The sequence below is a fragment of the Erythrolamprus reginae genome, chromosome 3 (genome assembly GCF_031021105.1).
Source record: "Erythrolamprus reginae isolate rEryReg1 chromosome 3, rEryReg1.hap1, whole genome shotgun sequence".
Lineage (NCBI taxonomy): Eukaryota > Metazoa > Chordata > Lepidosauria > Squamata > Dipsadidae > Erythrolamprus > Erythrolamprus reginae.
The window spans coordinates 131,397,357-131,424,642 of NC_091952.1; the positions used below are offsets into that span (position 1 = coordinate 131,397,357).

A 27,286-nucleotide genomic window follows, 5' to 3' on the forward strand; every position below is an offset into this window, starting at 1 on the left:
GTAATTGCTCTGACGAGGGAAACGGATGCGGAAGCGAAGCATTCGCTCGCGACGACGGAGTTGCCTTCCCTCGGCGGCCTGGCGATGATGAGCGGAGGCGTGCGGCTCCTTTGGTGCCTGGCTGCCAGGAGCGCTTCCCGGTTGGCGCGCCAAAGGTGCAGGCTTTTCGTTATCGCAAATGCCCTCTTTCCCCAATGCCTTTGCCACCCGCCCGCCCCCCCTCTTCTTTCAGCCTTGCAAGCCAACATCCTCTTCCAATTTGGCCATTGGAAAAATCGAGATTTTGCTTCCACCCCCTTTCCGTTTGCGAAGGGGGGGGGGATCCCAGCTGTCCTTTTCTGTTAACCCCAGTTTTATTTCTCGCCTGGTTTTCTCCGTGGATTAAAGGAGATAGCAATAGCATTTAGACTTATACACGCTTCACAGTGCTTTACAGCCCTCTCTAAGCGGTTTACAGAGAGTCAGCATATTGCCTCCAACATATTGTCCTTATTTTACCGACCTTGTAAGGATGGAAGGCTGAGTCAACCTTGAGCCTACTGAGATTCGATCTGTCAAACCTCTGGCAGCAGGTGATCAGCAGAAGTAGCTTGCATCACTGCACTCTAACCATTGCACCATCGAGACTCCAGATTGACTGGCTGCAGCTTTGCCTGCCAGTTTCAGAAGCAAGATCAACTGGTAGGAAAGTAGATAAGGGCTGAACTTTTAATATGAATCCCGCACACCAAAAACATTAGTGGGTTTACAGTTTGTTCGGCAGTACTGAATGACCTGACGCTTTTCGCCATTTGAAATATTCAGCATTTTAGATTACATTAGATTAGATTTATTGGATTTATATGCCGCCCCTCTCTGCAAACTCGGGGCGGCTCACAACAATAATAAAAAACAGCACAGTACATAATACCAAATCCAATGCCCACCAATCTAATTACAATTTAAAATTAGTAATCTCATAAAAACAGTATATATAAAAAACAGGCACACAGTCAATCAATCAACAAACAACATGGGCAAGGGGGAGGTGTTTTAGTTCCCCCATGTCTGACGGCAGAGGTGGGTCTTGAGGAGTTTACGAAAGGCAGGGAGGGTGGGGGCAATCCTAATCTCAGGGGGGAGCTGGTTCCAGAGGGTCGGGGCCCCCACAGAGAAGGCTCTTCCCCTGGGTCCCGCCAGACGACATTGTTTAGTCGACGGGACCCGGAGAAGGCCAACTCTGTGGGACCTAACCGGTCACTGGGATTCGTGCGGCAGGAGGCGGTCCCGAAGATATTCTGGTCCGGTGCCATGAAGGGCTTTATAGGTCATAACCAACACTTTGAATTGTGACCGGAAACTGATCGGCAACCAATGCAGACTGCGGAGTGTTGGAGTGATATGGGCATACTTGGAGAAGCCCATAATTGCTCTTGCAGCTGCATTCTGCACGATCTGAAGTTTCCGAACACTTTTCAAAGGTAGCCCCATGTAGAGAGCGTTACAGTAGTCGAGCCTCGAGGTGATGAGGGCATGAGTGACTGTGAGTGAACCTGGGCAAACGCCCCCCTCGCCACAGCTGAAAGGTGTTTTTCTAATGTGAGCTGTGGATCGAGGAGGACGCCCAAGTTGCGGACCCTCTCTGAGGGGGTCAATAATTCCCCCCCCCCCCAGGGTAATGGACGGACAGATAGAATTGTCCTTGGGAGGCAAAACCCACAGCCACTCCATCTTGTCTGGGTTGAGTTTGAGTTTGTTGACACCCATCCAGGCCCCAACAGCCTCCAGGCACCGGCACATCACTTCCACTGCTTCGTTGACTGGACATGGGGTGGAGATGTACAACTGGGTATCATCGGCATATTGATGATACCTCACCCCATGCTCTTGGATGATCTCGCCCAGCGGTTTCATGTAGATATTAAATAGCAGGGGGGAGAGGACCGACCCCTGAGGCACCCCACAAGGGAGAAACCTCGGGGTCGACCTCTGACCCCCCACTAACACCGACTGCGACCGACCGGAGAGGTAGGAGGAGAACCACTGAAGAACAGTGCCTCCCACTCCCAACCCCTCCAGCCGGCGCAGAAGGATACCATGGTCGATGGTATTGAAAGCCGCTGAGAGGTCAAGGAGCACCAGGACAGAGGACAGGCCCCTGTCCCGGGCCCGCCAGAGATCATCCATCAACGCGACCAAAGCAGTTTCCGTGCTGTAGCCGGGCCTGAATCCAGACTGCTGAGGACCTAGATAATCAGCTTCTTCCAAGGACCGCTGGAGTTGAAGTGCCACCACCTTCTCAACAACCTTCCCCATGAAGGGAAGGTTTGAGACTGGACAGTAGTTATTAAGCACGGCTGGGTCCAGGGAAGGCTTCTTGAGGAGGGGGCGCACAACCGCCTCCTTATAAAGGGGCGGAAAGGACCCCCTCCCCAAGGAGGCGTTGACAATCTCTTGGACCCAGCTCCGTGTCACCCCTCGACTGGCCGAAACCAGCCAAGAGGGATACGGATCCAGTAGACAGGTGGCGGAACCATAGTTCCCTCTAAGCTGAGCAGTGAGCAATCGCTCACTTAAAAATCATCATCAACTCAGAGTTTTCCAAACCTGCCCAGAAGCCGAGAGGGAAAGAGTGAGAGGGAAGGAGAGAGAGAGGAAGAGAGAGAAACAGATAGAAAAAAGAGAGGAAGGAAAAGAGAAAGAAAAAGAATGGGAGTAAGGAAGAGAGAAAGAAAATCAAAATCTAGTTTGAAACTAGCTCAACTATTTAAGTGGCATTTTGATATTGATAGAGTTGCCCTATTATGAGCTCACTGTTATAGACACACAGTACAGTATTTTATTTTGAAATTCTCTGAGGCAAAACAGGGTGGGTTTTTTATTCATTTATTTATTTGTTTGTTTGTTTGTTTGTTTATTTGTTTGTTTATTTAATTATTTATCTATCTATCTATCTATCTATTTATTTATTTATTATTTCTGTGCCGCCCAGTCCCGAAGGGACTGCCGCTCAGACACTATACTTTTCCGCCCACCTCAAAAAAAAATTAGAGGGAACACTGGGCGGAACTCACAGCTCCAATGGCCTTGTCCACTTCATCAGGTGTCACCAAGTCAAACTCCTCCCAGACAGATGGACAAAGACGTTTAGCCCCAGTCACCTCGACTGACTCATTGTCAGTCGACTCTGTTTCACAATTGGAGTCGAGGTCCGCTCGGATCCGGGTGATTTTATCAGCGAAAAACGTGTTAAAATCCTCGGCACTACTCTGCAAGGGCTCCCCAACTCCCCTCTGATTGAGAAGGGAGCGGGTTACCCTAAACAGAGCGGCCGGGCGGGATTCCGCTGATGCAATCAAGGCGGCATGATACGCGCATCTTGCCGCCTTGAGCGCCACTTTGTAAGTCTTAATATGAGCTCTTACAAGTGTTCGATCGGATTCGGACTTACTCTTCCTCCATCGCTTCTCCAGACGTCTATTTTGATTCACAGCTTCACTTTGTATCTGCTGCCTGGCTGGCCCCTGTTATCAAAGCTGTGACTTCCCACTATATGAGAGCTCAATGGCTCTTTCGTAATTCATATGTCCCCCACCACACTAGTGTATTCAGGTTCACGGGAGCTTCTGGCCTCCCAGCATTTCCTCAGCCTGGCTTTCACCATAGTTCAGGTCTCTCTTCAAGCTTTTGTACTTTTTCTATATTTTTTCCAATGTGGTTTTGTTTCTTTCTGCCTTGGCCCTCTCTACTTGCAACTCTCCTGGATTCCATTGTTTTCCTATTTCTTTTTCAATGCAACTTCCTGACTGAGAAATTTGAATTCCCATTAAGACATTTTTATAATCTGATTATTTATCTTTCCAGAAATCTAAAATAGAAAGTCCTTGTGCACTTCACAGATTTTTGTTCTTGAATAATTTAATCATTTGCTACAGGATCAGCAAAAAAAGAAGTACAAGTTGTGCAAATTGTAATATCTGGATTCACCAGTTATGTTTATTTATTTATTTATTGGAGGGGGGGTGTTGGATGATATACTTGTTTTTCATTTACACTATTCATATTTCAGCTGGGTTGGCCAATGAGTCGCAGTATGATTCTCTATGAATTTCTGATGGGTTGGCTATTTTGTTCTTGTAAGTTGAACCTGGCCTTTTCTTCCCTTGAACTTCCATCTGGCATAGTCATTTATGCTAGAAGATATCTGGAAGGGAAAGTTACCATTAATTGTGTCCTCTTTGCCTGATTGTTTGTGTGGACAGTTCAGACTTCTATGCCTTTAGGGAAACTGGAGGATTTTGTGTTACATTATGTGTGTGGCGTTACATAATGCCTTAAAACTAGTTACGGTAAATGTGATTTCAGGCTGTGCACAGGAGCCAAATTCAGCCACATTTCTAAATGTATATACAGTATACTGTACCTATTAAAGAGACAAATTCAAAAACAGGAAAACAAATTCAGAAATGATATATTGCTTTTAAATTAGATGAAACATTTATTATTTAGCACTTAACAAGCTTTGAAATCTTAAAAATGATTTACAGAACTAGCTTACTGCAAGACCTTTGGGATATATACCAAAGTCTGGATTTTTTGCCAGCTTCTTAAAGATAAAAACAATATATTTTCTATAATCTTGTTTTATGAAGGTTGGGAGACTTCCTGACTGAGAAATTTGAATTCCCATTAAGAATTTTTTATAATCTGATTATTTATCTTTCAAGAAATTTAAAACAGAAAGTCCTTGAACAAAGTTACAATATTTTTATGGGTTGTAAGCTATTTTATTTTAAAAAATTGTTCTGGGATGAGGATATCATTTGAAGTAGGTGAATTTTAAACAATAAAATTGGAGAAAAATCAAATTCACACAGTAAAGAAGATAGTGATGGTTGCTGCTAGTATTACCATACTTAGTTAGGAAACCTAAGGGAGATTGAGAGAGGAAGGCTTTAGCTGCAATAAATTATCACTTAGCAAATTCCAAATAGGTATAAATACTCCTACTATATTGAATGGAATGAATAAGTACTCTGAGTTAAAAAGCACCCAGGAGAGAGAGAACACCACTGTGATATTCTCAGTCTGATCACCATATGCGTTCTACTGCATTGTTATCTTTGTGCACATTCAGGGAAGACAAAGGATACGTCCTCATGAAGGCGTTTGACATGTCCATATGCTTTTGTTTCATATTAGGAAGGCTGTAAATGAATGAGAAAGTATTCATTGAAAAGAAACTCTGTGATGAGCAGTGACCTGGAAAATCAATTTTTATGGAAGGATTGAAATTGTTAGATACATTTAGTCAGGGGAACCTGGAGATTGAGCCATGGGGAGAGTTTGGGGAGAGTTTGTGCAATGCTTTTAAGACTGCTTCAACATGTCCCTACAGTTTTCTTGGCAAGGTGTTTCAGAAGTACACGTAGTCCTCAACTTACAACCACAATTGAGCCCTAAATTTCTGTTGTTAAGTGAGACATTTGTTAAGTGAGTTTTGCCCCATTTTATGACATTTTTTGCCACAGTTGTTAAATGAATCACTACAGTTGTTAGTAACCCGATTATTAAGTGAATCTGGTTTCACAATTGACTTTGTTTATCAGAAGGTCAGAAAGAATGATCACATGACCCCGGGACACAGCAACTGACAGAAATATGAACCAGTTGCCAAACATCTGAATTTTGATCATATGACCAAAAGTTGTGGCTGGGAAAAATGGTCATAACTCACTTTTTTCAGTGCTGTTAAAACTCAGAATGGTCACTAAATGAACTCTTGTAAATTGAGGACTACCTGTAATTTACCCTTGCCTTCTTCCTAGGGCTGACAGATAATGACTGGTCCAGGGGTGGGTTTGCATTGCAATGTTTCTTGCTCCGCTTGTGCGCATGCGCACCCCCTTGTGCAAATTCACTTCCGCGTATGCTCAGAAGGTGATTTCAGGCCGAAAAACAGCTGAGGAGCTGCTCAGCTATGCTTCGGGAGAAGAAATAAAAGTCAGAATTAACCCAGGGGCAGGTGGGAGGGCTTTTTTCACAGCAGAGGATGAGGAGAAGCCATCCACACACCGAGAAAATTGCTGAAAATTCCAAACAAAAGGTGGTGGCGCCCATGGAATGACACAGACAGATCTGGATCCTGGACGCCATCTTCATGTCACCATCATGTTGCTAATGGTTTGGGCGATCTGGTCCGAACCAGGAGGAAGCCATCCCTGGACTAGTCCATGGTCACCCAGCTGGCTTTCTACTAAAAGCAAGACTAGAACTTGCAGTTTCTAGTTTAGTGTCTTAACAATTGGCGATAAACAAAACTCTCCTGTAGATCAATGGACCCCACCTTTGGGCACTAGGGACACGTTCCGTGGATAAACATTTTTCTGTATACTGGAGGGGGCATGGTTTCATGTGCTGTCTGCATCCCGCAGATGGGATTTGTTTGTGTAGGCCGGTTTCTGGCATGCCACGACCGAAGGTTGGGGGCCCCTGTTGTAGTCTTCAGCCCTATGTGGTTTCATTGGGAAGATGCAGAGAGACCTCAAATCACATATAGGTGAATACAACATTAATGTCCCTGAGATCAAATCTTTATTGCACAGGTTTGCAATTATAACAAATGGATCCTTTGCATTTGCCAATATCAGATTAATGAAAATACTTTTTATTTAAAGGAAAAAAATGAGTAAGCTGGGTGCTCTGAGAATCATGCCTCCATGGTCTCTCTGTTTTTACACGGAGAATATTTTTGCCCCTAAATCAAGGAACCCCATTTCTCCAGGCGGCATTGTCTTCCTGCAGTCCCAGAGGACCTATCGAGCAGTACTGTGCACTGAGCTGAAAAAGCCACTGGTTGTCAGAGATGTCCCATCTGCTTTGCTTCAGTCGCATGAGGTAAGCAAGTTACAATACTGGGGTTGAAAGTTCTGCTACGTGATCTGTTAAGATGGCTTTGTTTGTAGGATTTAGATTACCATGAATGTTTAAAACAGATTGGACAGAGTGTGGTCTTGGGCCTTTTCAATGCAGGCCATTGGAAACATTCCATTCAGCTGTTTGGAAAGGCTTCTCTTTCTTTCTCTGTTCAGACATTTGAGAGGAATCCAAATTGGACTCTTTGAATATAGTTCAAAGCTGCGGGATGTAATTGAACTACACCTATTTTCCATTTAAGGCTAACTTGCTACAGATGTTGAATGAATGCAGTGATACCCTTTTTCTTCCCTTCATTTCTCCCCCTTGGATTTTCATCATCCCATTTCCTAGGTATAAACTATCCATCTGGCCTTAGTAAATAATGTGATTAATTTGTCATTTCGTAAAGGACCTGTGGAAAGGAAGTCAAACAAAATGGTTGAAAGAAAATTGTACTATTTTTATAGTTTTATAAGGAATTTATAAACAATTTACTAACCTATGCAAATCGATTCCTGAGTTACAGCTAATATTTGGTTAACAACCACTTGTTCAACTATTCGGAGTTACAACAGCACTGAACAGGGAGACTTATGGTCCGTGCTTGAAGCGGTGGCTGTTGCAGCATTCCTACAGCCACATGATCATAATTTGGGTGCTTGGCAACCAGCTAGCAATTATGACGGTCACAATATCTTGCAGTCATGAGGTGGCCATTTGTGAGCTTCAATCTGATGAGCAAAGTCAGTGAGGAAGCTGGCAGAAGGTCACAAATGGTGATCAAGTATTGTCACATCTAATGACTGTGCAGGGTTTTCTTAACAATCACAATTGGAATTGCCAATGTAAGTTGGCACAGTCATAGGACATCATACTTGACCATCATGTCACTTAATAACAGAGTTGCCAGTCCCAACTACCATGATTATTCAAGGACTACCTGACTACCTGCATTGTTAGTTGGGAATAAAAGAGCTAGCTCTTCTGAAGCATCATAAGATGTTCTTGCTAGGTTCTTGCAGATAATTCAGGCACCTGGAAAGAGCATTTGTAGTTTGCTATATGGGAAAAGGCAACATATGAACCAATGTTTCTTCAGACAGAACAAGAAAATCATGTCTTTTTGTTCCCTGTTGTTAATGAAAACCAATTACTCTGATAGAAGAACATTTGTAGTTCAGGATTGAATTGTTAGGTCCTTGGTGCTCTCTGACAACTCAAACAAACAAGCTAATCTAAATGCTATTGCTAATAGTAAACAGTAGCCTAATTAAGGAGCTACCAAGACCATTTCCAGCAACATTGACATGGCAAGCCACTAGTATATAAAATGAGAGTAAATCCAACTCCCTCCTAGCACTGATGATGTTACCTAGGTGGGTAATAAAACATCTGCAAGAAAAGAACCAAGCTCATAAAAAACCAAGGATCCCATACCAAAATCTCTGACATCTCTGTCTAAATACAGTAAATATTGTTTGCTTTAGAATTACTTGACAACCAGAAGCTATATCATATATATGCTATATCTGCTTGCTTTGGATAGCAGAAAAGTTGATTCTGTAACTGGGAAACATAAAATATAGGGAGGGGAAGAAGGAGAGAGGGAGGGAAAGAGAGAGAGAGAGAGAGAGAGAGACTGATTGACTGACTGACTTTTGCAAAGACAATATACAATTGGCCTATTTTGTGAACCCTAACTACTACCCCACCTTTCCCCACAAATTTGGGGAAACATTTTCAAGCTTTGAAATAAGAGATATTAGTTTTACCTTAGTGTTTGAAATATCTAGAAAACATGTATGTTATTGGAACAAAGATGAACCGTTCTGGCAGCATTTATTGACTGCATCTGAAGATGTGGAATATGATCTGTAAATGCCTATGCTATTGAATTATGGTTAGTCTTTAAGTTGATGGTTAACACAAGTAGTCTTTGGGAAAATGATTACATTTATAAATTATATTTCCCATTTATTTTATTTGTTTGTTAAATTGATCATACGTTGGGCTTTTAAATCAAAGATTAGAATGTCTTCTTCATGTTTTAAGATATTAAGCTAGGAGTTTTCAGCATGCTGTGATGCATATAGGAAAAAGGCTGTGCTTGTTATATGAGAATGCAAATGAGGATTTTTCACAGAGACCTGACATTTTTCAGACTTGTAGATTTCTTGTTGATTAGGTCATGGAAGCTGTATAATGTTTGCAATGCAGTAATCAAAACTGATATGCGTTGAAAAGACAGAGTGTCAGCTACTATTCAGACAGCTCGTAAAGAGACTGTAAAAAGCCTGACAACATGATTAATTGACAATAAAAAAATTAATGTCCTACTGAAAAGCAGAAACAAAAAAAATGGTGGTAGTTGAATCCCTATTACATTTTATTGGGTTAACATAAAAAAGCAAATGATTTATCTAGGACAGTAGTTTCTCTCAAATTTAGAAGCTTGTGCATATTTTTTCACTTCTAAAGGCTTTGAGCCCGTCTATATTATTTTGCTTAATCCGGGGGTGGGCTGCTCTGGGTTTGCCCAGGTTTGGACGATCCTCTAGCGAAGATTCCACTCCTGAGAGGCCTCTCCCCCCTCCCCTGAGTCTCCATGCAGCTGTTTTGGATGGCAGGTAACTGCAGGGTCTGCACAGAGGCTCGGGGAAGGCAAAAAATAGGCCTCCCGGAGACTCCGGAAGGCCAGAAATGAGGCCATTTCTGGCTTCTTGAGGGCCTCCAGAACCTCCAGGAGACTTGACGAAAGCCTATAGAGCTCATGGAGTGTGAAAATGGCCCCTTGCCATGGAACAGGAACTGGCCCCTTGCCATGGAACAGGAACTGGCCCCTTGCCATGGAACAGGAACTGGCCCCTTGCCATGGAACAGGAACTAGACCATTCCCACCCTGGCCACACCCATCCAGCAACCAGGCAGAGAACTCTTTCCTAAAAATTTTGAAACCCACCCCGGCTTAATCTTAATGGGGTGCATTGTTTTGCTCAAATCTTGCAAATAATTGGCAAAGCATGCTGACCCATAGCACTTCTTTATAGGAATCCAGGAACACAGGGCTATTTTTATGAATAATGTAAGGTATATTTATAACCTGAGAAGAAACTGGGGTTATAATAGCTTCCTTACCAATTTAATATAACAACAACAACAACAACAACAACAACAACAATTGTTATTATTATTATTATTATTATTATTATTATTATTATTATTATCATCATCATTCATTCATTCATTCATTCATTCATTCATTCATTCATTCATTCATTCATTCATTCTAGCCAGAATTGATAGAACAGGTATTTATTCACCAGATTACTTTGTGCAACCTCTAGTTTATTCTCTAGTCTAGAAAGCCAGTTTGGAGTAGTGGTTAGAAACCAGGAGACCATGACTTCTAGTCCATCTTAGGCAGAAAGGTTGCTGGATGACTGTGGACCAGTCACACTCTCAGCTCCAGGAAAGAAGCAATGGCAATCTACTTTCGAAAAATCTTTCCAAGAAAACCACAGGCATTTGTCTGGTCAGTTTCCCAGAGTCAACACTGACACAAACACATAAAAAAAAATGAGTTGCCCTTCTCCCTCATTTTCTGGCAATCAATTTATAGACCTTGTGGAAAGGAGGCAGGATCAGATGAAGAATCTATTTCCCCCCCCTTTAGTCTCGTCTTCTTCCCTTGCACAAAACAGCAGCCAAGAATATTATGAGAATTCCTTAGATTAATCTTATACGCATGTATAGAAAAGAATTCTTTCATTTGTTGCATTTCCCGAGTTAAGCAGATTACTTGCTGTGGCCCCATTTTAAAGAGGAAGAACACATGGTAGTTAAATGTTTAACCTGTCTGCTCCTCCCTTTCTTACGCGCACAAAGACTTTTGTGGTTGTGTGAGTAATGTGGATTGTCTTTTCTTTGTAGGTCAGAATTCATGTCCGTTGCTGTGGAGTCAATTTTGCGGACATACTGGCCTGCCAGGGTCTTTACCAACATCAGCATCCTCTCCCTTTCATCCCAGGTGAGTGAAAGCATTTTCATGGTGTTTCTGTTGTGAGAAGGAGCCCTAATGTAAGAACAGAATCTGCACCTTTTGCTAGAACAGAGTTATTATAAATTATTAGAATAAATTTATCTAGTGATAGAAAATGCAGTTTAACTTCCTGACAGTGTCATGTTGGAGAAAGCTGATATTAATTCCCTCTCTGTTCTTAGATTTCTTAGTGAAAACCTTGCTTTGTAAGAAGACTATGCACATTTCAAACCTACATTTTTATCTAAGATGTAATCAGCAGTGGGGTGCTGTATGGACAGTCTGGTACGCCGCCCTGGGAGGAAAAATGGAGATGCGCACGCATCCCCGACTCATGCACTTGCTTGTACATATGAGATCTGGCTTCTGCACATGTGCAGAAAGTGAAATCTCGCATGAAGATGCTTGTGCGTGATAGATTTTGCCGATTTTCGGCAGTTTTTTGCTTCCACGCATGCACGGAAGCAAAGAAATCATCCAAAATCAGTGAAATTTCATATGCGTGAGCATCCTCATGCGAGATTTCACTTCCTGCATATGCGCAGAAGGCGAATTGCACAACAGCGCCGATCAACAGGAGCGCACCAGTAGCCCTTCACTGGATGTAACCATAATACATACAGATAAAAATTTAGACTCAGAAGTGGAAACTTTAGAGACTATCCACAATGGAGGACTGGTTGGTGAAGATATGGAACTTGCAGAGATGGCTAAATTAACTTCCTTGATCATCTAAAAGACAATATCTACCATGTTTCCCTGAAAATAAGACAGGGCCTTATATTTTTTTGAACACCAAAATATGGTTTAGGCCTTTTATTGCGGGTGGTGGTGGTTATTATTAGGAGTGTGCAGTAGGCCTTGAGCGTGAGACTGGATGTCCCATTCTTGCCGCCTCCCCTCCCTGTTCTTGCTGCTGGCCAAGTGGCTTGCCCACCACCGCCTCATGGAAGAGAACTCTGCAAGGCTTGTTGTGTTGTTGCATGCATGAAGTGCAGGACTGCCACGAGTTTCATCATACAGCATAGCTGGAGTCATGCTGCCATTCGTGGAGGCAATGGCACAAGCCTTGCGGAGTCCTGCTCCACAAGGCAGCGGCAGTGGCATGATGAGTCTCACAGAGACTCATTTCTGGCAGGTGGGACGTGTTGGGCCGTGAGACGCGCATCCTACCTTACACTTGTAGTTCTGTCACGTTCCTTGGCATTGTGTTCAGAGAAGCTCATTGTACCAAAAAAAAACTTCCTGTGAGTTTATAATAATAATAATAATTATTATTATTATTAATTAGATTTAAAGACAATGTAAACAAATCTAATATTAAAAATAATCTTAAAAAACCCAATTTAAAGAACCAATCATACATACAAACATACCATGTATAAATTCTATAAGCCTAGGGGGAAGGGAAAATTTCAATTCCCCCATGCCTGATGACAGAGGTGGGTTTTGAGGAGCTTGCGAAAGGCAAGGAGGGTGGGGGCAACTCTGATATCTGGGGGAAGTTGGCTCCAGAGGGCCGGGGCCACCACAGAGAAGGCTCTTCCCCTGGGTCCCGCCAGACGACATTGTTTAGTCAACGGGACCTGGAGAAGGCCAACTCTGTGGGACCTAACTGGTCGCTGGGATTCGTGCGGCAGAAGGCGGTCCCTGAGATAATCTGGTCCGGTGCCATGAAGGGCTTTATAGGTCCTAACCAACACTTTGAATTGTGACCGGAAACCGATCGGCAACCAATGCAGACTGCGGAGTGTTGGAGTAACATGGGCAAATTTAGGAAAGCCCATGATAGCTCTCGCAGCTGCATTCTGCACGATCTGAAGTTTCTGAACACTTTTCAAAGGTAGCCCCATGTAGAGAGCGTTACAGTAGTCAAACCTCGAGGTGATGAGGGCATGAGTGACTGTGAGCAGTGAGTCTCGGTCCAGATAGGGTCGCAACTGGTGCACCAGGCGAACCTGGGCAAACGTCCCCCTCGTCACAGCTGAAAGATGTTTCTCTAATGTGAGCTGTGGATCGAGGAGGACGCCCAAGTTGCGGACCCTTTATGAGGGGTTCAATAGTTCCCCCCCCAGGGTTATGGACGGACAGATGGAATTGTCCTTGGGAGGCAGAACCCACAGCCACTCCATCTTATCCAGGTTAAGTTTGAGTCTGTTGACACCCATCCAGACCCCAACAGCCTCCAGACACTGGCACATCACTTCCACTGCTTCACTGACTGGACAAGGGGTGGAGATGTAAAGCTGGGTATCATCTGCATATTGATGATACCTCACCCCATGCCCTTGGATGATCTCATCCAGCGGTTTCATGTAGATATTAAATAGTAGGGGGGAGAGGACCGACCCCTGAGGTACCCCACAAGGGAGCGACCTAGAGGTCGACCTCTGACCCCCCACTAACACCAACTGCGACCGACCGGAGAGGTAGGAGGAGAACCACTGGAGAACAGTGCCTCCCACTCCCAACCCCTCCAGCCGGCGCAGAAGGATACCATGGTCGATGGTATCAAAAGCCGCTGAGAGGTCAAGAAGCACCAGGACAGAGGATAAACCCCTGTCCCGGGCCTGCCAGAGATCATCCATCAGAGCGACCAAAGCAGTTTCCGTGCTGTAGCCGGGCCTGAATCCTGACTGTTGGGGGCCTAAATAATCGGCTTCTTCCAAGGACCGCTGGAGCTGGAGCGCCACCACCTTCTCAACAACCTTCCCCATAAAGGGAAGGTTGGAGACTAATAATAACACCCTCCCAATAATAAGGCCAAAGCCAAACTTTGTGTGTTTGCTTTTTAAATAAGGGGTTTTTAGTTACTTTTAAATATTAGATTTGTTGTACATTGTTTTATTATTGCTGTGAGCCGCCCCGAGTGTACAGAGAGAGGCAGCATACAAATCTAATTATTATTATTATTATTATTATTATTATTATTATTATTAATAATAAACAACTTCTCAAACTCGCAATGTTTTCTTTTACAATGGGCTTTTCTTAGTGAAGGGCTACCAAATTGTTTTACTACCACACTGTGGGCCTGGCTTATGCAGGACGTCCTGCACTTTCTTTCAACATCTTGAGTGCAAATTGGGTGCTCTGGGGCGGAGCTCCATTTTCGCTACCCCACTGTGTTCCCCCTCATCCAGGCAGTAGCCCACTCCTGGCTTCTCTGGACACAACAGCGAGGAATGTGATGAGTCAGGTAGGACATATGTCTCGCAGTGGGGCGCAATTTTGGGAGTGGCAGATCAGGTAGGGTGGGGTGGGATGGGGCGTGATACGCACATCCTACATGGGACTTATAGCTTCATTACATTCCTCAGAAGATGATGGGGTAGATGTCTCAGCAAATAATAACACTTGGCCAGCTTTGTATTAGCTCAAAAACTCAACAAAGTAGGACATGACTGGTATTTGAATGGGAAACCACCAGGGACTTTCAGGCTCCCAGGTTAGATTTTAAAAATGAAAAACGTCTCACTATGAAGCAGTGAAAAAATTTTCTTACTGCTACAAAGATAATTTATATGTCAGTAAGCCACTCACAATAACTGGAGCTGCAAGATTGATGACAAATAAATTTGATAGATAAGTAAATAAGTGTCATCAAAATTTTGACCAGAGAAAACTGATACTCAGGGTATATTTAATATTACAAGGCAAATAAAATTACAGATCTTGCTGCCTCTGAATCTCCTGAAAAGAGTGAATTCTAGATCACTTCCTTTGGCTTAAATATTTTGCTATACACAAAAGTTGATTTGCCTTCTTACCAAGTCTGTGTTTTTACTCTGCATGTAAAGTTGCTACTAGTGGGGAAATAACTGATAATAGTGTGGAACTGACTGATGTTTCGTGCAATAACACTGTATTATTATAGATGTAATGTTCTGTTTCAGGAGTTGAATACTCAGGAGATGTGGTGGAGACTGGAAAAGCTGTCACCAACATCAAAGAGGTAAGGAAGGTTATTTGGAATAAGCTTTGAAAGATGATCTTGTTATACAAAGTACTCCTGGCCTAGGAAAAAAAGAATATGGAAATTCCTTCAGTAGCTGTGCATTAGACTACTGCAGTTGTAATCTGTGAAGTAGGACAGCAAGGAAATGAGAAGAGAATATGTATAAATGCACATGTCTTCTTAAGAAAAATGCACAAAGTGTAAAACAGACTTACCCAATATTTTCACTCTGAAAATATTTAGGAAGAATATTGTTCATATCCCAAATGGATTTGAACTAATTTATTCATAATAGTACAGATTTTCATTGCTCTTTGTTGTGTTAATTTTTCAGCAAAAAGTTTCCCAAATGCTATTGATCCAAAGAAAGATGAAAGTTAATCTTCCTGTGTTTTTTTATTCCAAACCTAGCAACGAACTTTAGAAATTGTCATATTGCATCAATGTATATGTCTTCAGAAAAATGAACACAAAACCAATATTATATATTGTCTTTTTGGACAACTTTTCTGATAAGCTTTGAGCAAAAATAGTTTTCTGAATTTGTTGCCAATTATACAATAGAAGCAATATACAGTAGTCCCTCACCTATCGCTGGTGTTACGTTCCAGACCTGGCCGCGATAGGTGAAATCTGCGATGGGGAATTTATCGACTGATAGTACTTATTTAAGCATTTATATTGTAATTGTTTGGTAAGTTTTCATTGTTTTAAGTGTTTATAAACCCTTCCCACACAGTATTTATTTTAGATACAGTATTTAAATACAGTATTTACAATTTTAGATATATATATATTTTTTAAAAACCTGCCGATCGAGTTTGGCGGGCTGTTTAAATCTGCCAATAGACTTCCTCAGAAACCCGCGATGAAGTGAAGCCGCAGTAGGTGAAGCGCGGTATAGCGAGGGACTACTGTATGCCATTTTGCTTGCACTTTCATTAACTATTTCTAGAAAGATAATATAATGCAATTTTAGTCAAATACAGTGTCACTTATGGATTACCCTTATGTTCAGTTCCTTGATGATGAGCTGAAATAAATTTTAAAAGGATTCTTTACCACAGAGAGTTGCAGTGAAACTCTCATCAAATTCTAATCTCACACTTTCAATGTTTTGAAATATTCAAGAGACTCTGTCATTAGAGTTTTATGTGATATTGATGAGATTCTCTTAATTTGAAATTAAGTAAAATTCCTTATTCTTTAGATACTACCACATTGCAGCTGTAATAAAAGCTTATCAATCTTGGTTAACTTTATCCATTTGGATCTAAGTGGGAAATTGTGACTAATCTTTCTACAAAATGTTTTCCACAATAACAATATTTTTAGCTATCAACTTGGCCCAGAGCTTCTGGAGCAGGCGATTTCCTTGCCTAGAAGATACCAAGATCTGTGTCTAACGGATCATTACACTGACGGTATAGCATTCGGAATTGTTTATAACTTGATTTCTTATGGTGTACAATTTTGTAATAATTCATATATTCAATCTAAGATTAACTTAGTGAAATGCTGATTAAAATGTTGATATTTTAAATATCTTCCACTTGTTCAGATAAGTTTTTAGTCCTCGGCAAAAGGGGGAAAATGTCAACTTTTCTCATCCTTATGGTTCTCTGTTTTTGGACAGGGAGACTGTGTCATTGGTGTGACTAATGGAAAAGCTATGGCAGAAGAATACATTGCAGATTCAAAGGTATGAAAAAAAACCCCTTCAGTATTTTTAAAATTATTTTCAAAAACCAAAAATATAAATATGTAAGAGAATAAAGAGGATTGCATGAATATTTATCAGTCATTATTTATTCAGTAAATTTGGTTTATGTATTCGAAAAATTAAGTTTAGCTCATTTTGCCTTATTTTAAAAGAAGAAAGAACAATGGGAAGAATAAATATATAGAGTTACAAAAGAAACCCAATTTCTTTTGTCTTCTTGCCAAGGCTTCAAGTGTTAGGAAGCTGTTCTAACGGAAAAAGAGAAGAAGTGTTTACTATCATAGAAAAATTAGAAGAAAATAAGTATTCTTCCTAATTGTAAAATTTACAATGGTAAGATGAGACAGAAGTAATTTCTTCTGTCCTGTTGGTTAAAGTGGCAGCATATTTAAGACACTTGATTGTGGATCTTTGGAAAAATTATTTTGAAAACTGTGCTACATGTCATTTTATTAGTTAATTGGGATTGTCACTGGGGTTCTGAAATTTTTTATTGCAGAAGATAAGTTCAAGAATAATTTCAGAAGGTTCATGAAGGATTTCATTTTCTTTTCTTTTTTGAAAGTTGCTTTGGAAAATCCCTCAAGGAATGTCTTATGAACAAGCTGCAGCACTGCCTGCTTCATATGGGACAGCCATCTTGGCATTGAAGTATAGAGCACAAACACAGCTAGGGTGAGTGGAAGCCCAACAATAGTTAAGGAAAGGTGATCAGATCCTGAGTTATCAGGGACATGTGTTTAGGAATATGGGATTGCAATAGATATCCAGTAAATCAGTGTTTCCCAACCTATAACTTAAAGATATCTGGACTTCAAGTTGCCAAGATTGGGAAACACTGCAGTAAATGATGAGTAATGATCTAGTCACAAACAGATTTGTTAAAACGTATAAAATAGTTTACTTTTAGATAAATAGCACAGTCCAATTAAACAGTCCAGGTCATTCACGTTTGGCAGTCAGTATCAAGAAGTACTATAATCTTCTTTCCAGACTGTCTTTGTCTTAAACATCAAACAAAGGTTACAGCTAACAAACACGTCAATACTTTGAGAGAGTAGCAGAGTTTCACACAAAGCTCCTTATCAGACACACAGCCAATCACGGATGAATCAGCATTCACATCAGCCTCCAACTATGATCTCTGGCTCCCTCTTATGGCAAACGTAAAATATACCCTAGTCAGTCATCATACAACAGTACATTTAAAGTTAAATACTCAAATATATACAAACATAGATTGATGGTTTGTTTATATATTAACAAGCTAACCATTTGGACATAGCCCTAACAAGTACAAGTACTGTTTGGTCGACAAAGTTCTAGGTTGTATTGCAATTGGTGGCTATCTTGAGGCTTTCCCTGCGTGAAAGATACAAATCTGTGTCTAACAGATGATTAGTCTGATTGTATATCATTCAGAATTGTTCCATTATTTCAGTTTATAGCCTGATTTGTTCTAATATACAATTCTGTAAATATTGTAGATGACTTTTTGCTTTATTTTTTAAATATGTTGGTATATTTGATATACATCGGATTTAAAGTAAAGCATGTTCTTTTTTCTTAATAAAATGGACTGCTAAGAATTAGGAATTGTAGGAGCAGTTGTCCAAAACATTGGCTGCTTCCTTAATTATATCACTTCTGTCTGAAGAAGTTAGAAGACATATGTTGTACCCTTGTAACCCTACATTCTCTGTCTATCCCTTCAGCCAGTAAGATAGTTGGACAAAGAAATACAGATTTAAGACAGGTAGTAAGTACTACTAGGTCTCTGAAACAATGATCCAAAAGGTAATGGGTTGTCTACCAAAGAATGGTACAATAGGAAAGAGGAAAGCAAATAATGCACCAAGTAACCAGGATCAATCGGCTTATCAATTAGAAAAGGCATTTTACACAATGAAGATTATGGGAAAGGGCTGGAATTCTAACTAAGGAAACTCCCAACTATGTCCCTTAAAATGTATGACTGTTAGAGCTATATGAAGAAAAGAAGAGCAGAGATAGATCTATTCCAGATATGTGCTAAGGATGTGCGGCGGCAGGACCTGATTTAGGGAAACATGACTCCTTGTCAGCTATGGAAGGACTGGAAGGAAGCATAGCAAAGCAGTTCTGGATGTGTGATCTCAGCCTGATTTGATTTATTTATTTATTTATTTTATTTGTCATACAAATATAGTATTGTATTGTAGTATGTTTAACATAATATAAGTATAAAGTAGAGATAGAAAAGATAAAAAGACATTAGGACAGGAACGGTAGGCACAAAGATGCACTTATGGACGCCCCTTAGTTTTCTTCATATGAGCCTAATAATGTAGATGGACACCCGGGTGGAGTGAAGTTAGGAAGTGTGTCAGATAGTCTTTTAAGGTTTTAGATCAGGGATCTCCAAACTTGGCCACTTTAAGCCTTGCAGACTTCAACTCTCAAAATTCCTCAGACAGTCTTCAAGTTGCCACGTTTGGAGGTCTCTGTTCTAAATCATCAGCATTTAACATATCTCTCCAGTCTCAAACTATGTTTCTGGGTTTTTTTGCAGAGAAACTGTTTTGGTGACTGCGGCTGCTGGTGCTACAGGGCTTGCAGTTGTGGATGTTGCAGCTAATGTCTTTAAAGCAAAGGTATGCCTTCTTTCACCAGTATTAGTATATATCTGAGCAATCTTCAAAATTAGGCAAGGATGCTGAAACATCTTGAAAACTCCTTCACCACTTCTGGTTTCAAATAATTATTTCTGTTGTAAAATCAGGTAACAAGTAGGTTAACACACAAGATTCTACTCCCAAAATTATCTTTTTAAATCAGACTGCAGTGTTCAGAGTTGCCATTCCTAGATCATACCAGTTCCAAGAGAGTTCACAACAGAGAACTTTGCCAGATGAAAATAAAAGAAATTTTCAATTATTTCTCTCATAAGCAACTTGCGGCTTTGTTCCAAAGGCTGCTCTAAAACTGCAGCATGAAGGAAGAATAATTTTCCTCTCAATAAACCTCCCTTGGAGAAAATAACATTAATTTTACTTATGAAGAAAAACAGGGAAGATGCAACCAGAAAATGCAATCAGATCCATCATCTTAGATCCCATCCAAATTAATGTTAGAGCAGCTCCCTCTAATCTACTGTGTGCTAAGTGTGTTGGCCTTGGTGCCTAGAAATTATGGCAGATACATTGGATGGTTCAAAACTAGAGAAAGCTCTGTTGGCTTTAACTATGGATGGAAAGGGCTCATCTGTTGTAATGCAACGATGTCAGTTGGATGAATGTACATGTTAAATATGTAGGGAGGTGTAGCTGACAGAAACCAGGCAGACTCAACAGTAACAGCAGCAGCAACCTTTAATTCAGAACAGAGAATAAGTGGCTTGTCAGCTCCTTTTGTAGTGGAGCTGTCAAACTCCGAACCAATAGCAGGGCTTTATTTTCCCACTTGCTGGCACGCCTGTGCCTGAGTCAATTAGGCTTGAGCAGCAGCCAACACGGTTGTAAGTATGAGGACACAGCATTGCAGGTTGTCTTTTGGCATTGCAGGTGATAGCAGCAGCAGGAAGTGATAGTAAATGCCACCTGGCTATCCAGAAAGGAGCACTTGAGAGTGTGAATTACAACAAGGCTAGTCTGAAAGAAGAGGTAAAGAAGCTAACAGCAGACAAGGGAGTTGATGTGGTTATTGACACCGTTGGTGGAGACATCTTCAAGCAGGCATTGCATAGGTGGGTTAACGCTATGATCTATTTCTTCTGGACAGCGAAATTTGACAACTTTTTGGTTTCATGAATGAATATTATGTGTGTCCCAGGATAGCATTGCAGGATCCAGTCATGAGAATAGGCTCCAGCATGAATCTGAAAGCTTGGAAGACAAAACTTCTGGTCCTGGTGACAGACTCAGATTGGATCCTGCAACTTTTTGGTTTCTTAGAGTAAGGGCTGTAGTGAGCAGGGTGAAGATGTACAGGGTTTTGTATTTTTTCCTGAATTTGGTGTGAATTTTACAGCAGTTTTGGAACTACATCAAGGCTGTTTGATATAGATATAAGTTATAATTATTTTATATAAGACTATTCTGACTTCATTGGATTAGCTCCTTTTCACTTGAAAATAGTTCAAATTAGGGCCATTCCTTGCTAGCCAGGCAAGGTGAATAATCATTACTTGGTTGGAAATAAATTTGATTTCCTCAAATCTGAGCCTTCAGTGTATGTTTTCAATGCATGTGAGAACTGGTGAAATATTTTTTAAGTATCTCGAAATAAATTATAGGGAAAGAATTGATTATAATATTAAATACATGCAAAGGGTAAAAAAAGTCCTGTGATGCCCCAAGTTTGATACCCCTGCTTTAAACCAGGGGTCCCCAAACTTTTTACATAGGGGGCCAGTTCACTGTCCCTCAGACTGTTGGAGGGCTGGACTATTAAAAAAAAACCCTGCGGTTTTCTTAACGTCGCCCTGGGGAGGAGGAGGAGGCGAAGTGGAGCAAGTCCCCAACTCCTTGCCGAGTTTTCTCTTCCTTCCTCTCCTTTTCTCTTTCTTTCTTTCTCTCTCCTTCTCTTTCTCCCTGTCACTCATTCTCTTTCTATCTCTCCCTCTTCTTTTCTCTCTCCCACTCTATTCCTCCCTCTTTCTTTCTCTTTCTCTCTCTGTCCCTCCCTCTCTCTCTTGCATTCTCTCACTCACTCTCTTTCTATCTCTCTCTTCCTTTCTCTCTCCCTCTCTATCTCTCCCTCTTTCTCTCTCTCTCTCTCTTCCTTTCTTTCTCTCTCTCTCACTCACTCTCTTTCTCCCTCTTCCTTCCTTTCTCTCTCCCTCTCTATCTCTCCCTCCCTCTCTCTCTCTCTCTTTCTTTCTGTCCCTCTCTCTCTCTCTCTCTTTCTTTCTTTCTTTCTCACTCATTCTTTCTCTCTCTCTTTCTCTTTCCCTCTGTCCCTCTCTCTATTGCTTTCTTTCTCTCTCTCTCTCTCTCACTCTTTCTCTCTCTTGTTTTTTGTCTCTCTCTCTCTTTCTTTCTCTTGTTCTCTCTCTTGCTATCTCTATTTCTCTCTCTCTCTTTCCCCCTCCCCTCTCTCTTTTGCTCTCTCTCTTTTTCTCACTTTCTCTCTCCCTCTCTCTTTCTATCTCGCTCCCTGTCTGTTGCTCTCTCTCTCTCACACACACACACTCTTTCTCTCTCTTTCTCTCTCTTGTTCTCTCTTTCTCTCTCTTCCTTTCTTCTCTGCAGAGGCTGGTGAAGGTTTTTCTTATTTTGAATGTCACATGCATGTGTGTGCTCCCCATCCCCCTGCCAGCCCACCTTGGGGGGGTGGGAAGGCTCGGCACCAGCACATCCGCAGTGGGCGGGGATGGGGGCAGCCGCAGTCGCAGCTCCCTTCCCTTCTCCCACTGCCTATGTCTCCTGCCAGCGCCTCCCACCAGGCTGGCGGCCATCGCCGCGGGTTCCTCGGGTGGGAGCTGCCACTTCCCTCCGGGCAGCCCAGCCAGGCAGCTGTAGAAAGTGCAATAATCTCTGCACTTTCTACAGCCCCCTGGCTGGGGTGCCCAGAGGGAAGTGGCAGTTCCCACCCAAGAAACCTGCAGCACCGGCTGCCCACAGTAGACATAGGCGGTGGGAGAAGGAAAGGGAGCTGCGGCCGCCCAGCCTGCTGCAGATAGGCGGGTGCCAAGCCTCTCGGTTGTGGCCTCCCCCCCCCCCAACGTGCACGCGCACGACATTCAAAGTAACAAAAACCTTTGCCGGCCTCCGCACTTTCGTCGCTCCCCGCCCCCCAACTCCAATGCCCGGCTCCATGTAAAATCTCATGTGCTGCCACGGGCCGGATAAATGGCCTCAGCTGGCTGCATGCATCCTGCAGGCCGTAGTTTGGGGACCGCTGCTTTAAACCATTTGTTTCTGAAACCATCTAGTACAGGCTTCCCCATTCTTTGTATAATTGCATAGCAACTCTAAACCTGCTCTTTCTCTTTAAAAAATAGCCCTTTTGCTTTAATTGATGACTTGATTTCCACCCATTCAGGAATATATTTTGATCCACTCAAGGAGTTGTGGAGCTGCTATATTAACTATTTGACCCAAGTACTAATCTCTGGGTCTCTCTGCTTCATCTTTGCAGTCTGGCTTTTGAAGGCAGAATTGTGGTGGTTGGTTTTGCTGGAGGAACAATACCTTCCATTCCAGCCAACATACTGCTTCTGAAAAACATCTCTGCTCTGGGTGTGTTCTGGGGCCGGTACCGGGATGAAAAGTTTCCACTCTTCTCCTCAACCATTTCTTCAGCTCTTTCATATTATCAAGAGGGTCAAATCCAGCCTCATATAGGAGGGATGTTCAAACTGGAGGAGGTAAGGAGAAGACGCTTGACTTAAACAGTTTTGAAGCTTTTGCAGAATTTCTTGAATTGTCCAATGGACAATCTTTCTAACAATAAAAGAAAGAAAGGCTCTAATGCCATGATGGCGAACCTATGGCACGCGTGCTACAGGTGGCATGTGGAGCCATATTGGAGGGCATGTGAGGCATTGCATTATGCCAGCTCCAGCGATCTGATTTTCCAGCCTTCTTTTCAGCCATTTTTGCTCACCCCAGACTTTAGGAAAATCTCCTGAAGCCTGGAGACTATGAAAAATGATCCAACGGCCCAACAGGAAGTTCCTTTTCACAGTCAGAGGACTTTAGGAACCTCTTCAGCTTTGGACAGTTGGAGCCAGGCATGCCACACCTCAGCCCATTTCTTCTGCAGCCAGCAAGATTTTTCTGAAGGCCTCTGCAGCCAATAACATATTTTCAGATAGATCCGGAGCTCTATTATTGGCTAGAGAGACTTTCAGGGAAGCCTTCCCAGCTGCAGAAGAAATGGTGTGCAAGTCCTGGTTGCAACTATATGAAGGTAAGTAGTAGAGCAGCGCCACTTCCATTTTGTCTCTGAACTTCAGTTGGCCTGTTGGGACATTTTTCGCCATCCCCAGGCTTCAGGAGACTTTCCTGAACCCTGCGGAGAGCGAAAAATGGCCCAATGGGCTTACTGGAAGTCAGGAGGCTTCAGTGAGGCCTTTGCGCATGTGTGGGAGGGAATAAGTGCAGGAGGTTGTGCACATGCATAGGGCATTGCATTATGGGTGAGGGCATGTGCACACACGCTATCGCACGTGTGCTATACCAAAATGTTTGCTGAAGATAAAGCTCTGGTATGGAGTAAATAGGTTTTTCTCAAAGGAGATGTAGAGCAGATGGTATTAGCCACTAGGAAAGACATGAAATGCAAGTATTTCCAATGTTGCATTTCCATTTTAGTTTCAGGCAGAGATCTGAATGACTACAAATCCTTGCTTGTTCATGAAATTTAGGGGATTAAACTCTTCTCTCTCTGTCTTTCATATGAATATTAAGATGAGGTTGGTGCCTAGGATGTACTGTATTTTTCAGACTATAAGGTAAACTGGAGTATAAGACACATAAAATTTCAAAGAGAAAAAGAACAACAACAAAAGTTTTTGCCCTCCTGGGCCCTCAGGAGCACTCTACAGGCCCCTATACAGCACTCTACAGGCCCAAATGCTCTGTGCATCAAATTTTTGTGAAAAATGGGCCCATTTTTTCCAAAATCTGAATGTGCAGAGGGTTTGGGAGGCCTGCAGAGTGTCCCTTGTGGGCTGGGGAGGGCAAAAATACGATGGGGGGGGGGGGGGTTGGGAGGTGACAGACAGACCCAGTTTTTGTGGAAAAAAATGTGGCACACAGGGTTTGGGAGGCCTACAGAGTAGGGGTGGGCAGCAGGCAGGATGTGGTGGAACGCCGTTCCACTGGCAGAAATGAAGCTGCATGCATAGCTCCAGCTGACCAGCAGCAGTCACTTCTTGGATTACCGGTCTTGGCTCGGCTCTCCTTTTTTCCCCTGCTGCTGCATGTGCACTCCTCGCTTTTTTCCTCCTTCCACCTTCCTGGCCTTGGATGAGCTTCCCCTTCTCCTGCCCGGCTCCCCTCCAGCCTCAGGCGGCCACCCCCCTGCCTGAGATGCAAGCGGAAGGCGTGGGTGGAAGCGGCGCTGACAGCATTCCTGCTTCTGGCGGACCCCCAGTTATTATTGCCACATGACGCCTTTTCATCAAAGCTACAGACTTTGTGAGGGCTTCACGAGGGGAAAAATACCGCAGCCCAGACTGCTGCAACGCAGCTCTCCTTTTTTTCTCTGCTGCTGCATGCTCCTCGCTTTTTTCCTCTTTCCTCCTTCCTGGCCTCAGACCTCCAGAAGCAGGAATGCCGCCGGTGCCATTTCCACCCACGCCTTCTGTTTGCACCTCAGGCTGGGAGGTGACCATGTGAGGCTGTAGGGGAACAGGACAGGAGAGAGGGAAGCTTGTCCGAGGCCAGGAAGGAGGAAAGAGGAAAAAAGCAAGGACTGCTGACGGCAGCAGTAGCAGCAGGGGAAAAAAGGACAGCCGAACCGAGCCGCACCAAAGTGGTTTGGGCTGCGGTCATTTTCCCCTCATGAAGCCCTCACTCCACCCGCAGCTGAGATCAAAAGGCGTCGTGTGGTAATAATAACCTTGTGACTCTCCCTCGGTTTTCCGATATTTTTAAATCCCTCCCCCCGTCTTTCTCCTCGGAAAGCGGCAGGGAGACCAGCACTGTCAGGAGTTGCAGGGGGCCCTTTTCCTCCCCCCTCTTTTCTCAACATCTGATTGGCATCCCTTCCCCTAGCTACCCAGCCTGAGGCGGGGGTGACCCAGGAAGGAGAGCATAGGAAACGCGAAGCAAATTGTCACCCCAGCCAGCAACACTGGTGAGGTTGTAAGTCAAGGACTTTATAGTTCACTTGAACTATAATGATCGTTCAAGCCACTCCCACTTGGTCACATGGCTGGAAAGCCACTCCTACCCAGTCACATGACTATCAAGCTACACCCACAAAATAAGCCATACCCACAGTGTGGCAGTAAAAGTTTTGGCTGCCTGATGCTGCTACAGAGTATTCCTGAGGGCTTGGGAGGTGAAAAATTGATCTGTTTTTTTTGTGAAAACAGGCCAGGTTTTTTTTTTTTTGGCAAAAACAGTATCCCCAGCCCCCAGAAGCACTCTGTAGACCTCCCAAATTCTCTGTGCACCCCATTTTTGCAAAAACTGTAATCAAAATGACTGTATTCGGTGTATAACTCGCACCAATATTTCCACACTCTTTTAGGGGGGGAAACAGTGCATCTTATACTCTGAAAAGTACAGTATGTTATGCCATACTCTTGAGAAAAAACAGGTAAAACTTGAAATAATATTGAAATGAGGTTTCTCTTTGAGGAATACCTCCAAAGTTTTGCCATGCTAGCTTGTAGTTGAAAATAATGATGGAATCTTTCCATTCGTCCAATCTATTTATCACTAATTGTTTCTAATTAAGAGTCCAATTGCTTTTCATATCTCATTAAATACATGCAAATTTAACTCCCACAATTAACTTGGGAAAAGCTTTAATGTTGGTCATTGTCTTTAATTATGGAAACCATTTTCTTTAAATAGTATCTTTAATTGGATTTTATCTAGATTCTTACATTCAGTTCCAGGGGGAACTGGGGGATTATTTCTGACCTTGCATAATTGTGACTTTCTATAAAATTTTCCAATCTACCAAACCAAGTTTCTGCTTTTACCTAGTTTTATGCCACTGGGGATAAAAGCAAAACAATCTATGTTTGCAACTTTCAAGGAATGTACTTGGTGCCATAAAATGTACTTATAGGTTTAACATTTCACAGTCCAGCATCCTGTGAGCCTCATTGTGTGTTTATTGCATAGTGAATATACATTTGTAACACTGACCATCATTCAGTGACCATTTCTTTGAATTGTTATTCAGGTAAATGAAGCCTTTGCACATGTGATTCAACGTAAATCTACAGGAAAGATTGTCATCTCAATTAATTAAACCTCTTTGGAAAATGTATCTTCTCTGTTACTTCCTGCTGAAGAGGAAGCTGTTGTCACTTAATTCAAATCACTCAGCCTAGGACAGGCCTTTTTGCATTATAAAAGAAACTTTCTGGCCAAAGCACACATTGATTTTTTTACCATTTCTGTAGTGGGTCTTGGATGTTTAGGCACCAACCCTTGGATGCACCCTTTTAGTTCCCAGCAATGTGGTTCCTGCTGAAGCACAGTTAGCTTTCCTCCCCCATTGGCCCACTGCCAGCAATTGTCCACCCTTCATTCCCAGCCTTTTGTCCCTGCCCATTCCCTGAGGCAGAGTTTGACTCAGGTGTTTGGCTGCACAGGGCAAATAATTACAAGCCATTTGAATGGTGGGCAGGACCAACGCCACTGTATAGGAGTGGGTTCTAATTTACCTCGCTGCTGGTTTGCTTCCTCCCATGCCGTGTGGCCGTGCTGCGTGGGCACACGCGCTTTGCAATGCCGAAAAATTGGAAAAAAAGAAAAAGAAACAAAAAACAAGATGGCGACCGTATGCACAGTTCCAGAAACTCGGCTTCTGCACATGCTCAGAAGAGAAAAAAAATTCTCTCTTTAAAAAAAAAAAATTGAGGGGAATAGGAATATTGGGGAAATGGTTGTACCTTGAGGAAAGTCAAAATGATAATAACCTATATGTAATTTGTACTTTCTTTTTTATGAATAAAAAAGTTGAGTTGTTTCTGTTCATCATTGTACCTGGTGTA

The 27,286-nt window shown here is 42.5% G+C and overlaps 1 protein-coding gene across 2 annotated transcripts; it reads left to right on the forward strand.

Moving 5' to 3' along the window:
- On the forward strand, positions 1–27,267 carry LOC139164492 (quinone oxidoreductase-like protein 2). Of its 2 annotated transcripts, XM_070746691.1 has the most exons (10): positions 1–155; positions 6,747–6,876; positions 10,828–10,924; positions 14,833–14,891; positions 16,531–16,596; positions 17,183–17,292; positions 19,169–19,250; positions 20,160–20,341; positions 22,738–22,966; positions 26,470–27,267. In XM_070746691.1, the coding sequence occupies exons 1-10, from the start codon at positions 85–87 to the stop codon at positions 26,536–26,538; spliced, it is 1,095 nt and encodes a 364-aa protein (XP_070602792.1). In that variant the 5' UTR covers positions 1–84; the 3' UTR covers positions 26,539–27,267. The 2 variants fall into 2 exon arrangements, with proteins under 2 accessions (XP_070602792.1, XP_070602791.1); XM_070746690.1 differs by lacking the exon at positions 1–155 and having other exon boundaries at positions 6,658–6,876.
- Positions 27,268–27,286: the final 19 nt, after the last annotated feature.

Coding starts and splice junctions, on each gene's coding strand:
- LOC139164492 (XM_070746690.1), top strand. CDS start 6,664: ATGAGTAAGCTGGGTGCTCTGAGAATCATGCCTCCATGGTCTCTCTGT. Junction 20,342..22,737: donor TTCAAGCAGGCATTGCATAG/GTGGGTTAACGC, acceptor TCATCTTTGCAG/TCTGGCTTTTGAAGGCAGAA. Junction 22,967..26,469: donor GGATGTTCAAACTGGAGGAG/GTAAGGAGAAGA, acceptor ATTGTTATTCAG/GTAAATGAAGCCTTTGCACA.